At 38.6% G+C, this 15731-nt stretch overlaps 1 protein-coding gene, 2 long non-coding RNA genes and 1 pseudogene across 3 annotated transcripts; 2 read left to right on the top strand and 2 right to left on the bottom strand.

Annotated features, from left to right (window-relative positions):
* The first annotated feature begins 2755 nt into the window (after positions 1-2755).
* LOC107563671 (acidic mammalian chitinase-like) lies at positions 2756-6009 on the top strand (annotated as a pseudogene).
* A 2355-nt stretch (positions 6010-8364) lies between these two features.
* Positions 8365-11586, top strand: LOC107563654 (acidic mammalian chitinase-like). Its single transcript, XM_016248579.1, has 11 exons — positions 8365-8500; positions 8590-8616; positions 8827-9031; positions 9154-9210; positions 9303-9468; positions 9543-9667; positions 9837-9960; positions 10114-10296; positions 10396-10512; positions 10589-10721; positions 11148-11586. Exons 1-11 carry the CDS (start codon positions 8473-8475, stop codon positions 11414-11416), a joined length of 1434 nt encoding a protein of 477 aa, XP_016104065.1. The 5' UTR covers positions 8365-8472; the 3' UTR covers positions 11417-11586.
* Positions 11587-12901: 1315 nt separating this feature from the next.
* LOC107563683 (uncharacterized) lies at positions 12902-13795 on the bottom strand. The gene is made up of 3 exons (XR_001606127.1): positions 13743-13795; positions 13092-13258; positions 12902-12995 (listed from the first exon to the last, which is right to left on the bottom strand). It is a non-coding gene; the product is annotated as an uncharacterized lncRNA (long non-coding RNA).
* A 1009-nt stretch (positions 13796-14804) lies between these two features.
* Positions 14805-15679, bottom strand: LOC107563682 (uncharacterized). The gene is made up of 3 exons (XR_001606126.1): positions 15630-15679; positions 14995-15161; positions 14805-14898 (listed from the first exon to the last, which is right to left on the bottom strand). It is a non-coding gene; the product is annotated as an uncharacterized lncRNA (long non-coding RNA).
* Positions 15680-15731: the final 52 nt, after the last annotated feature.

Raw genomic sequence — 15731 nt, 5'->3', positions numbered from 1 at the left:
TTTAATTCGGCTGCTGCAGTGGAGAACAGTTAGTGCCGCAGAGGTACACTCTTAAAAACAAAGGTGCTTCACGATGCCATAGAAGAACCTTTTTGTCTAAATGGTTCCATAAAGAACCTTTAACATCTGAAGAACCTTTCTGTTTCACAAAAGGTTCTTTGAGGCGAAATAAGGTTCTTCAGATTACAAAAAGGTAAGAAAGAGATGGTTCTTTAAAGAACTTTTGACTGAATGGTTCTTTGTGGAACCAAAAATGGTTCTTCTATGACATCGCTTGAAGAACCTTTTGAAGCACCTTTATTTTTAAGAGTGTAAGAAGAAAACAGAAAATACAGCTAGCTCAAGTAATTTTTACACTACTTCTGCCGGTTAGCTCCTGTTTTTTTTTTTGACAGTACCCTACATTGTATTCAACAGTTGTAAGCTTAGCGTATATTTTAAAATGTCTTCGATTCGTGATAATTGGTTAACTTAAGTGTTAACAAGCCTGTTACTGAATTGCATGACTGAAATATCAGCAGATAAAGTGGGATTTAGGGTAAAAACTGATGTAGGCTACTTGCAATATAGTCTAACACATCAAAAACCTATAGCAAATAGCCATAGGTACTATAGACATTTGTAGTGAACTTTACTTTGAATATGTAGATAGTCATATATTAAAATAAAACATTGAGCACACGTACATATACGTTTACAGTATGCAATTAATCCTTAGGTAGGGTGGACTGCAGAGTCAAGTGTCATGGAGGTAGAAAGACACAAATGAGAGAGATGCACCCTGATACAGGTGCTGCCAGTTTCTTAATAATGTGGCTCTAATGAACTATTAATTAACTCTTAGGATAGGAGGAACCTGTGCCTGTGTCACACAGACACAGAGAGAGAGAGATCACACACACACACACACACACACACACAAACAAACATACTAGAAACACTTCAGCATACTTTAATTCACAAATAATTGTATATCAAAAAGGATTTACTGCTGCTACTATTTATAGTTTTTGCAATATATTCCATTTCCTTTTTTGCTATTACTACTTGTCGGTCCTCCAGCGCTCTGTGGCCCAAACACATGCTAGTGCCTCTTTTTCTACTGTGGAGTACTTCCGTTCTGCTGCGGTAAGAGTGCGTGAGGCAAAAGCCACTGTTCTCTCCGAGCTCCCTGTAGAGGCTTACTCAGAACACCACACCCTGGTTTTCCAATACCAGTGCTGTGAGGAAGGATGCTACGGTAGGCCAAGCAGAGACAGGGAGGAGTGTGGTAGAGGTAGGAAAAACCCAACAGACAGACAGTGACAACAAAGAACAACATACTGTAGAGAATGACAGTAACAGCAGACAAATGGCATAAACAGACAGCACACAGACTCTACAACATCCTCAGATTCTTTTTCTTTTGCTTTTACTGTATGTGCAAATTTGTTATAAGCGTGTGCTCTTTAAAAAGTAGTAAGCATTGTTTGCCAGACGCATACATTAAATGTTTAAATATCTGTTACATATATGGTACTGCTTATATTATTTCACCATCTGCACACAAATGTAAGTAGTGAATGCGTGTGTCCGTGGGTGGGGCAATGTGGTAATGTGGGCTGGTGTGGCTAAGGCTGAATTTTTGTCCCAGTCCGCCCCTGCTTCCAAGTCTTCTGACTGAAGTCATATTACAGATTTGTGTGAGAAACAGACCAAAGTATAATCTTGCCTTCCCCCGAATCTCACATCTATTCCACATACGGGGTTTGAACTACATGAACATAAGTAAGCAATAACACTGTTTTCATATTTATATGACCTGTCACGTTAAGGGTCCGTTACGAGGCTGATAGGCCAATATTCTCCACTAGAGGACAGAGTGAACTGACCAGATCCTAAACACGAGCTCTACTACAAACATGGGCACGCTTACACAACCTGTATTCGAACATTGAGAAACCACAGTCTCTGTAAGTTGTATATTATGTTTAGTTTTTATTATGAAACAGAAAAAAAACATGTCTAACACCAGCAGTGCTGATAATCATGTAAATTTACAGAAAGGGTAGTACAAGTTCAGAGATTTATTTCATTTTTGAGTCACATGTTTGAGTAATATTCATAATACAGCATTCTGTGCAAACATAGAAGGAAGTTCACAAACCAGGGAAGTGAAATATTGCCACACTGTTTAATGACTGTTTACTTCTCATACTTCAATGTGACAGTGTTTTGTAATGGATTATTTTTTAGACTTGTTCCTTTTTTCCTCTGTGCAAATTTAGTCATTAAATGACTAAAGCAGTTTTTAAAATCTATTATACAATGATTCATTTGACCCTGGGAGACCAAGTCTAATTGTGTCAAAGATTAAAGGATTAGTTCACTTTCAAATTAAAATTTCCTGATAAATTACTCACCCCCATATGTCATGCAAGATGTTTACGTCTTTCTTTCTTCAGTCGAAATCGATGTAGGACGATTTAGAACGATTTTGAAGTTGGAGAAAATGAGATGGGAGTTTTTCGACATACCCTAACTGTTATGAACCGGAATGCAGAGTTCACTCAGAGCTAGACGAGATGAGCGTTTGAGGTTAAAAAGTACATAAATTGTAGCGCTCGCTCACGCACACTCACGTAAGCCTCGCCCACTCCTGACAGCAAAATGGATATATTTGCATGACTAACTTTCTAACATTTACCACAACTAATGCTTTCTAACATTTACAGATGAAAAATATACCTGTCTGACTTAAACATAACTGTTTATTTCATCTTCATGGAACTTCTCGTCAGGTTTAGTATCGTGGTGTCCACATCAGCAAACAGGCGGACGTTTATTCAGTCCTCCATCACATTTCTGAGGAAACATGGCTTTGATGGTCTAGATCTGGACTGGGAGTATCCGGGTTCTCGTGGAAGTCCTCCAGAAGACAAGCAAAGGTTCACTCTGCTCTGTAAGGTACTGCAGTATTTATATAATAATAATAAAAAATAAAAAGATTTTAATCCACTGCAAACCTGTGACTATAACAGGAGATCTTGGAAGCTTATGAGGCAGAGAGTGCTGCCACTGGACGCCCCAGACTCATGCTCACTGCTGCAGTGGCTGCTGGTAAAGGAACCATTGATGCTGGTTATGAAATTGCAGAAATTGCCAAGTATGTCTTCTGAAGAGTTTTTGTTCACTTTGAATCATGAAATACGAATGTGTTTTGGACGGCATACCTTAAAATATCAATCGAATTAATATTTAATGATTTTATTTGGTTGAGTGTCTTGAGTCTGAACTGATGGCTCTGAATTTGCGTTTACCTTCTGGTAATGCAGGTGTTTGGACTTCATTAATGTGATGACCTATGACTTCCATGGCTCATGGGAAAGTGTCACTGGGCACAACAGTCCTCTGTACCGTGGCTCTGGAGACACAGGAGACAATCTCAACTTCAATACTGTAAGAAGGCCTTATATCCAACTGTATTCTTAGCTTCTGAAATATAACATGTACAGTCATGGCAGTGACATACATTGTGTTTTGTAAAGTTTGCTGCTTCAGTATTTGTAGATTATTTTTCCACATGTTTCTATGGTATACTGAAAAACAATAAGTATATCATAAGTTTTAAAGGCTTTTATTGGCACCACTTCTTTATCACTCTTGCTTTGTGACATGGTGCTCCATCATGCTGGAAAATGCATGGATCATCTCCAAATTGCTCATGGATCATTAGAAGAAGTCGCTCTTGCAGGACGTTTTGAGACCATTCTTTATTCCTGGCAGTGTTTTTGGGCAGAATTATGAGAGAGCCCACTCCCTTGGTTGAAAAGGGACCCCACACATGGATGGTCTCAGGATGCTTCACTGTTGGCACAACACAGGACTCATGGTAGCGTTCACCTTTTCTTCTCCGAACAATCGATTTTCCAGATGTCCCAAACAGTCGGAAGGGAGCTTCATCAGAGAAAATAACTTTGCACCAGTCTTCTGCTGTCCAATCCTTTTACTTCCTGCAGAATTTCAGTCCGTCTTTGACGTTTTTCTTAGAGAGAAGTTGCTTCTTTGCTGCCCTTCTTGACACCAGGCCGTTGTCCAAAAGTTTTGGTCTCCCTGTGCGTGCAGATGCTCTCACACCAACCTGCTGCCATTCCTGAGCAAGCTCTGCACTGCTGGTGACACGATTCCGTAGCTGACTCCTCAGGAGGAGACCGTCCTGGCGCTTGCTGGACACTCTGGGACGTCCTGAAGACTTCTTCACTGCAGTCGAACCTCTCTCCTTGAAGTTCTTGATGATCCAGTAAATGGTTCTTTCAGGTGCAAAATTCTTTGAAGCAATTTCCTTGCATGTGAGGCCATTTTGATGCAAAGCGTTGATGGCTGCATGTGTTTCTTTAGCGGTAACCATTGCTAACAAGAACACAACGATTGGAAGCGCTTCTTCCCTCCTTTTATATCAATCAGTCTGCTCTTACAATCTAATTAGTATGATAGTGATTTCACCTGACTAGTACTCATTCACACTCTCACGTGTGCTGCTGATATGATTAGTCAATTAATGTTAACTGGTCATTTTGTCAGGATCAAAAAACAGTGAAATTTGTTTTGTTTTTTTGTGTGGGAATTCTTATTTTTTTTTTGGCCAATGAAGCTTTTAGCAATTATTTAAAATGCATCTGATCACTCTACACAATCTAGAAACAATGTGAATAAACACCACAACTGCTTAAGCAGCAAACTTTGCAAAACACAATTTGTCACTGCCAAAACCTTTGGCCACGACTGTATATCATATAAATTATTGTGAATGATACTATGAGTCGTAAATAACAAGAAGCTGGAAACATGCAACAGGAAATAAGTGATTTGTCATGACAATGCAGGATTTTGCAATGAGATACTGGAGAGATCAGGGTGCTCCTGTGGAGAAGCTGAGGATGGGGTTTGCAACATATGGAAGAACATTTCACTTGGCGTCTGCAGCCAGTGGGGTTGGAGCTTCAGCAAGTGGTCCTGGATCAGCTGGAAAATATACCAGAGAGCCCGGATTCTGGTCCTATTATGAGGTCTTACCACAACCTAAACACATGCACTTACATTATAGTATGTTATTTGATTGTACAAAATAAAATCAGAAGCGTTATGGACAAATATTTTCCCATCAGGTCTGTACTTTCCTTCAAGGAACCACCGTGGAATGGATTGATGATCAGAAAGTTCCTTATGCATCCAAGGGACAGGACTGGGTGGGATTTGACACCAAAGAAAGTTTTGAGACTAAAGTAAATGCGTCATAAAAGTTACATAAAATACATAAAATGTAATGCAACTCTCATGTTCAGAATAACTAGATCTGGTCTGCTTCAGGTGAACTATCTAAAGGAGAACAAGTTTGGAGGAGCTTTCGTCTGGACTCTGGATCTTGATGATTTTACAGGACAGTTCTGTGGGCAGGGCACATACCCTCTCATTGGACATCTCCATACACTTCTTAATAATGGTATGTCTCTTATCTTAATCAAGCCCATTTTTGTTTCAGAAGAGAAAAAATATTTGGTAAATCATATTTATGACATGAAAAGTCTATAAAAAAACTACTTCATATAAAAAACTGTATACATATCTCATAATTATTACTTTATATCCCATTATTTTGACCTGTAATGTCATAATTATGATTTACCAAAGCATGATTTTTTTTTTAATGTTGCAGAAATGAGCTTCCATTTATATCTGATAAATTATTATAATTAATAGAGCGACTGCCTTAAGTAGTTTTTAAAATTATATAAAGAATAGATCATCTACAGTCAGTTCTGTGTCACCTCGTCACAGTTTATTTTGTGATTAATGACTGACTGACTATACATTATCCTAGATTAATAGAAACTAAGATAAAATATCAAATTCAAATTTTCTCCTCCAGATATTCAACCTATCTCCCCAAATACAACACATGAGCCTGGTAAGACCACAACAACAGCATCCACTGCCGTATTTCAATCCACAAGACCTCATGCACCCCTCTAGAGTGAAGAAGGTGTGAAGAGCAAAAGTTAATAGCTATCAGAACTATAGTCTGGACTGAATGAGTCGGTTCAGCTGAATGAGTAAGTAAAGTAATCCATTACATACACATTTAAGGTCTTTTTAGAAGAAACTGCAGGGGGGTTCTTTAATCATAATAACGAAAAAAATGAAAGTTATGACAGATGTGATCATCCTGTCAGTTTATTGGGCCATAATGATAAAATGGTCATACAGAACAAGTGTTCTAACCTGACACTGTCTTTGACATTTGCTTTGTCCATTGTGGTTCTCATATCAGATGTGTGTAAATCACTGGTTGTGACCCTGCTCAACAATACAACAGTATGGATGGTGGTAGGTTTGTAGGACCTTGTACATTTTAGTTGTGCACACCATCTCTGTTTTATTAATTACTAAGGACTTGCAAGTTGTGCATCAACAGGATGACATGTAAGACTAATGACTATGACTAAAACAGAATGACATGCAAAACTAGCCGAGCCGATCCAGACAGTTACAGAAGTGCAGATGACAGACTCTATGACTGTAAAGTAGAACTGCATAAGTAGCTCCTGTGGCAGGTTGGACTTCCTTAGCTAGCAAAGGAAATACAACCTCTGCTGGGCCTTTTCACAACTGAGCCTATGTGAGTTTCCTATTTCAGGTCCTGTGAGATTATAGTGCCCAAGAACCTGAATGACTCCACTGTTGTCACAGTGCTGTTCATGATGGTGAGTGGGGGGTAATCCTGGGGTGTTTCTCCTAAAGTCATGTCCACTGTTTTGAGCATGTTCAGCTCCAGTTTGTTATGACTGCACCAGACAGCCAGCTCCTCAACCTCCCTTTTATATGCAGACTTGTCACCATCATGGATGAGGCCGGTGACTGTCATCCGCAAACTTCAGGAGCTTGACAGAAGAGTCTTTAGAGGTGCAGTCGTTAGTGTAGAGGGAGAAGAGCAGTGGGGAGAGTACACATCCCTGGGGGGCACCGGTGCTGTTTGTTACAGGGGTTGGATATGAATTTCCCCAGCCTTACTAGCTGCTGCCTATCTGTCAGAAAGTTGGTAATCCACTGACAGATAGAGCTGGGAACAGAGAGCTGGGCTAATTTGGTCTGGAGGAGAGCAGGGATGATGGTGTTGAAAGCCGAGCTGAAGTCCACAAACAGGATCCTCAGATAAGTCCCTGGTTTTTCCAGAGGTTGCAAGATGCAGTGCAGTACAATATTGACAGCATCATCAAAAGACCTTATTGCCCGAAAAGTAAAAACGTACAAGCTCCAGCAAGGGTCCAGTAATGTCCTTCAGGTGGGTCAACATTAGTCTTTCAAATCACTTCATGACCACACATGTTAAAGCAATAGGTCTGTAGTCATTCAATCCTGTGATTTTAGGTTTCTTTAGGATGGGGATTATGGTGGAGCATTTGAAGCACAGCTCCAGTGATCTGTGAAGATCTTTGTGAATATAGTGGCCAGCTGGTCAGCACAGAATTTCAGACAGGCTGGTGAAATGCCGTCTGGGCCTGGTGCTTTCCTTGTCTTCTGTTTGTGGAAGACCCGACACACATCCTCTTCACAGATCGTAAGTGCAGGAAGGAGGGAGAGGGAGGTTGCTGGAGGTGTTGATGAATGTATGAAGAGAAGGTCAAAATGGGTGTTTTGGGGTGTGAGACCGGGTTTTGCAAACCTGCAATAAAACTCATTCAGGTCATCAGACAGTTATTGATTCGCCACAGTGTCTTGTAACTGGTGACGTCGGCCTTTCCGCACTGATAGGGTTGATGGCTGAAAACTGTTTTTTCAGCTTTTCACTTAGCCACTCTGATCTCCTTTGTCAGTGTGTTTTTGGCCTGATTATACTGTACATGCATCTCATCCCACACCTCCGTTGCTAATTCCAAAACGTAATTTTAGACCTAGGAATGGAGGCTTGAGCCGTTAATAGCAGTTTTTACTGCAGCTATTAGAGAGAGAGATTATAAGCCGGTTGGCATTCCCATCACAAATCACAATGACATCCTTACAGTGCACTAACCTGTCTTGCAAAAGAACGTTTTGATAGACTAATTAAGCAGTTCTTCTGGCCGCTTTCTCCTTTTCATGACGTTACTAGTACCCAGATTTTTCCCCCTAGCATTTTCAGTTAGTCTCACTTCCACTGTAACTTTAATTTTAACTTCAACTGTTCTCGGAGCAGCCTCAACACTGAGGAACACAAAAAATCTATTACAATTACAAAAGACTGTTATAATGCAACAGTTGATTACCTAACCATGTGTGCCAATATCCAGGGCAGATGACAGTGAGCAGCTGTTTCAGGGAAATTCAGTTCTTGTGTGTTTTGGTTAGTCATCATTGGAATTATGTAGGAGTGAGGTCTGTGTGTTATATAAACGATAACTCCTGTCTTTGATACAGCAGTAGCAGACAGAGTTTCTTGACTGATTCAACCATCACATTATGATGACCAAACTCATTTTTCTAGCTGGTAAGTGATTGTTGATATTACAGAATGAATTTTTAAGAGCTTCATTGCCTTAGTGTTTTATGTTAACATTTGGTTTTACCTTCTTTCAGGCTTTTCCCTGGCATTGTGTCACTTTGGTAATTTTTTCTTTTAATTTGTTGTTTCATTCCTAATTCATTCCTAATAATAATAATTCTAATAATAATAATTTATTCATTCTGCAAACCGCTTTTCTTATTAGGATTGTGGGAATGATAAATAATAATAATTGCTTTTATTATTATGCATTACTATTAATATTTATTATAATGAATAATTATATTTTATATTTTATTTATTTATTTCAGGATGGGCCTCCCAACTCGCATGCTACTTCACAAACTGGTCTCAGTACAGACCTGACGTTGGCAAGTACCTGCCAGAAAATGTGGATCCACATCTGTGCACTCATTTAATTTATGCTTTTTCCGTCATTAATCAGGCGAATGAGTTGATCAAGTACGAATGGAATGATGACACTCTCTACAAATCTTTCAATGGACTAAAGGAAAAGTATATATCTGATGTTTTGTTTGTGAATGAAAATAGAATGCATTATGTAATGCAGTTTTGAATAATGATGATTTGTCAGAGAGCAATACAGAAAATAATGATTCAAATATTTGACTTCACAGAAATCCCAACTTGAAAACTCTCTTGGCTGTCGGAGGATGGAACTTTGGCACAGCTCAGTAAGAATGCTGCTCAAAAAACTGAATTTTGAGGGATGTATGATAAACATAACTTTATTTAATTTTCATGAAACTTCTCGCCATGACTTCAGGTTTACTATCATGGTGTCCACATCAGCAAACAGGCAGACGTTTATTCAGTCCTCCATCACATTTCTGAGGAAACATGGCTTTGATGGTCTAGATCTGGACTGGGAGTATCCGGGTTCTCGTGGAAGTCCTCCAGAAGACAAGCAAAGGTTCACTCTGCTCTGTAAGGTACTGCAGTATTTATATAATAATAATAAAAAATAAAAAGATTTTAATCCACTGCAAACCTGTGACTATAACAGGAGATCTTGGAAGCTTATGAGGCAGAGAGTGCTGCCACTGGACGCCCCAGACTCATGCTCACTGCTGCAGTGGCTGCTGGTAAAGGAACCATTGATGCTGGTTATGAAATTGCAGAAATTGCCAAGTATGTCTTCTGAAGAGTTTTTGTTCACTTTGAATCATGAAATACGAATGTGTTTTGGACGGCATACCTTAAAATATCAATCGAATTAATATTTAATGATTTTATTTGGTTGAGTGTCTTGAGTCTGAACTGATGGCTCTGAATTTGCGTTTACCTTCTGGTAATGCAGGTGTTTGGACTTCATTAATGTGATGACCTATGACTTCCATGGCTCATGGGAAAGTGTCACTGGGCACAACAGTCCTCTGTACCGTGGCTCTGGAGACACAGGAGACAACATCTACTTCAATACTGTAAGAAGGCCTTATATCCAACTGTACTCTTAGCTTCAGAAATATAACATCGTGCATATCATAAATGATTGTGAATGATAGTATGAGTCATTGTAAATAACAAGAAGCTGGAACCATGCAACAGGAAATAAGTGATTTGTCATGACACTGCAGGATTTTGCAATGAGATACTGGAGAGATCAGGGTGCTCCTGTGGAGAAGCTTAGGATGGGGTTTGCAACATATGGAAGAACATTTCACTTGGCGTCTGCAGCCAGTGGAGTTGGAGCTTCAGCTAGTGGTCCTGGATCAGCTGGAAAATATACCAGAGAGCCCGGATTCTGGTCCTATTATGAGGTCTTACCACAACCTAAACACATGCACTTACATTATAGTATGTTATTTGATTGTACAAAATAAAATCAGAAGAGTTATGGACAAATATTTTCCCATCAGGTCTGTACTTTCCTTCAAGGAACCACCGTGCAATGGATTGATGATCAGAAAGTTCCTTATGCATCCAAGGGACAGGACTGGGTGGGATTTGACACCAAAGAAAGTTTTGAGACTAAAGTAAATGCGTCATAAAAGTTACATAAAATGTAATGCAACTCTCATGTTCAGAATAACTAGATCTGGTCTGCTTCAGGTGAACTATCTAAAGGAGAACAAGTTTGGAGGAGCTTTCGTCTGGACTCTGGATCTTGATGATTTTACAGGACAGTTCTGTGGGCAGGGCACATACCCTCTCATTGGACATCTCCATACACTTCTTAATAATGGTATGTCTCTTATCTTAATCAAGCCCATTTTTGTTTCAGAAGAGAAAAAATATTTGGTAAATCATATTTATGACATGAAAAGTCTATAAAAAAACTACTTCATATAAAAAACTGTATACATATCTCATAATTATTACTTTATATCCCATTATTTTGACCTGTAATGTCATAATTATGATTTACCAAAGCATGATTTTTTTTTTAATGTTGCAGAAATGAGCTTCCATTTATATCTGATAAATTATTATAATTAATAGAGCGACTGCCTTAAGTAGTTTTTAAAATTATATAAAGAATAGATCATCTACAGTCAGTTCTGTGTCACCTCGTCACAGTTTATTTTGTGATTAATGACTGACTGACTATACATTATCCTAGATTAATAGAAACTAAGATAAAATATCAAATTCAAATTTTCTCCTCCAGATATTCAACCTATCTCCCCAAATACAACACATGAGCCTGGTAAGACCACAACAACAGCATCCACTGCCGTATTTCAATCCACAAGACCTCATGCTGTCCCGACAGCTCCGTCAGAGTTCTGTCTAGGCAAACCAGACGGGTTATATGTAAACACATATGACCCGACGACCTTCATTCAGTGTTCTAATGGCAGGACCTTTGTAAAGAACTGCCCTACAAACACCGTCTACAATCCTGACTGCTTGTGCTGTGACTGGCCTAAGAATTAACCTTGTGTTGTCACTGTTCCACTCCTGCAAAGATATCCTGTGGAATTTTGGCAGTATTTTTTAATTACTATTTGCGGCCAGTAGTGGTGCAAAATTTTTACACTTTACCTTTAAGTATAGTGTACATGTCTTTAAATTTAACAGACAGTCAATGATATAATACTACTTTCTTAAAATAATATGCTTAAGAAAGTCTTAAGAAAGGAGCACAGCCTGTCTAATATGTCTGAATAAAACTAACCTGATTAAGAATTAATTGTCTGCATTTTTTACATTTAGATTGGGATTGCATTTGGTATCCTTGTGACATGGTTAATTTCTAAACATATTTTTAGATAAAATTTATTTTTTCTACATTTGAATATTTATTATAAAAAAGACAGAACACACATCTATGTTCGTATTAAACAATTTATTAATTTCAACTTTCTTAATTTCAAATGAATGCATTTTAATTAAATTATTTAATTTAACATTTACAGTAATTTTCAGTCTCAGCACAGACCATATCAGTGCCAAAAAATAACTAAGGATTCAAAGTAACATTTCAAACAACCAATAACAATACCTTTGTGTTGAGCTACAGCTTTGTGATCTAGAGGCATCTGATATCTAGAGGTAAATGTTTAATGGAGCCAGACATAATCAGCCATAGTAAATCACTTCAGTTTAACACAGTATCTAATTATTAATCTGTTGGCCCATAATGCAAGCTTTGGAAATGTACCACAGCGCTAACCTAAACCTTCATAAAATCTGAATGAATGGAAACACTAGCAAGATAACTACAGAAAGAGCATTTGATAGAATAGCTCCATGTAGAGCTCAGGGTGTTTGAGATGAATCTCTCAGAAAGTTAGTCCAAAACACCAAAGCAGCATGTCTGACAATGTAATGTCATAGATATTATGCGTTTTGAAGCAGACTTAACCAGAGTTAACTAGTTTAGTCATGTCTTCATCAGTGTAAGTAACATCCCACCATTTACAGCTCATGCTGGCTACACTCTTAAAAATAAAGGTGCTTCGCGATGCCATAGAAGAACCTTTTTGTCTAAATGGTTCCATAAAGAACCTTTAACATCTGAAGAACCTTTCTGTTTCATAAAAGGTTCTTTGTGGTGAAAGAAGGTTCTTCAGATAATAAAAAGGTAAGCAAGAGATGGTTCTTTAAAGAACTTTTGACTGAATGGTTCTTTGTGGAACCAAAAATGGTTCTTCTATAGCATCGCTTGAAGAACCTTTTGAAGCACCTTTATTTTTAAGAGTATACTGTGAGGTGGCGGCAACTTCCTGATGTCATTATTCTGGATGAGCTGGGAGTAAAACAGCACGATCTCTTCATAGTTCTGAATGGAGATTCTCTCGTTCACACCGTGAAATCTAGAGGAGGAACATGAATGTTTTATCATATAAAAACTTGACATTTCAAGCTAGGATACTCCACTGTATTACAAAGAGCATTTCTCCTGTGTCTTAACTCTGAGGATCACCTGGTTTGAACCATGACGGAGCAAAGCGATATATATCTTGCGTGATATACTTGTAGTGACGGCTGTCAGTGTTGCCAACACAGACACCTGTGAGTGGAAATCATAGATCAGCTAGAAGTGGCTCTTCATAAGTCAATGATGTATGTAAGGGGTGCTTCAGCAGAAATGCATCACTTGTCTTACCAGGGGCCACCGTGAGCTGAGGAAACATTGCTCTTCACCGTTTTCTTTATGATCTGGAAGCCAAACACCTGCTCATCGTAGGAGCTGATGGGCAGCGGGTCGAATCCATCGACTAGCTCTACCTTCACACGCTCATCTGATACAGTTGACTCGACTAACTCCAGAACCTAAAACAAGACATAAGATCAAACTATGAAATCGTTCAGACAGAAAGGGTTTTGATTCTAACCATTGTAAATAGCGTTTGATTCAAAATTTTTGCCCACCCAAAAATTTAAATTCTGTCATCATTTACTCACTCTTATGTCTATCTGAATTATACATTTTCCTTTCTTGCGGATCACTGAAGACGATATTTCGAAGAACAATGAGGTGCAAACAACACTGGATTTTCATTGTTTGGACACACATGGAGACATTGTTCTAATTATTTTCTTTTGCGTTCCACCAAAGAAAGAAGGTCATACAGATTTGGGATGACATGAGGGTGTTACAGATGACACAATTTTAATTTTGGGGTGAACTACCCTTCTAGAGTTAATCAGTTTTTTAATCAGAATGATTCATGAGAAACTGGTTGGTGTGAAGTAGGTGTGGAGGGCAAAAGTTAATAGATGAGCAATCAGAACTGAATGAGTCATGACCTCTCACCTCCTGCAGTGTTTGGGCTGAGTGGATACGGAAATTGACAAAAGCTTCAGCATGACGGGATTATGTTAATCTGTCAGAGAAAGAGAAATAATCAGATCTCCATTCATGCTACTTTGTGAGCTACAACAAAAAAGAGAGGCCCACCTTTACACCTGAGTTAAACAGTGACGGACATCGTGGTCCTCACAAAAAGCATTTGTGTCAGGTTTTCACTCCAACACCCTGCATATGAAAGGTACACTGATAATACTACGACAAGGGTTTTAGGTGCTTACATGTTGCAATTAATTAATAATATGGTGAATATATACAGTGGAGATCAAAATGAGAGAATTTATGAACACTTGATTTTTTTCATAAGTAATGTAATCTCCATCGTTCAAAATTTGAAGGAATTTTAGTTCTGGCTATACCATGCTAGTAGAACAGTGTTTTAGAAAATAACCAAGACACTTTAACAAAAAAAAACTTTATTTTGTGGAAAACACAGTGATCAGAATTAGAGAACAGCAATGATTGTAGCACAAAGAAAGATTACAACTAAAATTTCTGAAGGTTAAAGCAGTCAAAAATAGAGTAGGAAGTGTAGAGGCCCTTGCTTTGAATGACTTCAGCACATAACCTTTTTGTCTAAATGGTTCCATAAAGAACCTTTAACATCTGAAGAACCTTTCTGTTTCATAAAAGGTTCTTTGTGGTGAAAGAAGGTTCTTCAGATAATAAAAAGGTAAGCAAGAGATGGTTCTTTAAAGAACTTTTGACTGAATGGTTCTTTGTGGAACCAAAAATGGTTCTTCTATAGCATCGCTTGAAGAACCTTTTGAAGCACCTTTATTTTTAAGAGTATACTGTGAGGTGGCGGCAACTTCCTGATGTCATTATTCTGGATGAGCTGGGAGTAAAACAGCACGATCTCTTCATAGTTCTGAATGGAGATTCTCTCGTTCACACCGTGAAATCTAGAGGAGGAACATGAATGTTTTATCATATAAAAACTTGACATTTCAAGCTAGGATACTCCACTGTATTACAAAGAGCATTTCTCCTGTGTCTTAACTCTGAGGATCACCTGGTTTGAACCATGACGGAGCAAAGCGATATATATCTTGCGTGATATACTTGTAGTGACGGCTGTCAGTGTTGCCAACACAGACACCTGTGAGTGGAAATCATAGATCAGCTAGAAGTGGCTCTTCATAAGTCAATGATGTATGTAAGGGGTGCTTCAGCAGAAATGCATCACTTGTCTTACCAGGGGCCACCGTGAGCTGAGGAAACATTGCTCTTCACCGTTTTCTTTATGATCTGGAAGCCAAACACCTGCTCATCGTAGGAGCTGATGGGCAGCGGGTCGAATCCATCGACTAGCTCTACCTTCACACGCTCATCTGATACAGTTGACTCGACTAACTCCAGAACCTAAAACAAGACATAAGATCAAACTATGAAATCGTTCAGACAGAAAGGGTTTTGATTCTAACCATTGTAAATAGCGTTTGATTCAAAATTTTTATTCTGTCATCATTTACTCACTCTTATGTCTATCTGAATTATACATTTTCCTTTCTTGCGGATCACTGAAGACGATATTTCGAAGAACAATGAGGTGCAAACAACACTGGATTTTCATTGTTTGGACACACATGGAGACATTGTTCTAATTATTTTCTTTTGCGTTCCACCAAAGAAAGAAGGTCATACAGATTTGGGATGACATGAGGGTGAGTTACAGATGACACAATTTTAATTTTGGGGTGAACTACCCTTCTAGAGTTAATCAGTTTTTTAATCAGAATGATTCATGAGAAACTGGTTGGTGTGAAGAAGGTGTGGAGGGCAAAAGTTAATAGATGAGCAATCAGAACTGAATGAGTCATGACCTCTCACCTCCTGCAGTGTTTGGGCTGAGTGGATACGGAAATTGACAAAAGCTTAAGGTTTTAAGAAGACCGTTATTAATTTTATAAAATGTGCAGTCATTCATAGAGC

Source organism: Sinocyclocheilus grahami, unplaced genomic scaffold (assembly GCF_001515645.1).
Source record: "Sinocyclocheilus grahami isolate Dianchi unplaced genomic scaffold, SAMN03320097.WGS_v1.1 scaffold885.1, whole genome shotgun sequence".
NCBI classification, from domain to species: Eukaryota; Metazoa; Chordata; class Actinopteri; order Cypriniformes; family Cyprinidae; genus Sinocyclocheilus; species Sinocyclocheilus grahami.
Note: the sequence above shows the minus strand (reverse complement) of the source record. Positions and strands in the feature narration are given on the sequence as shown.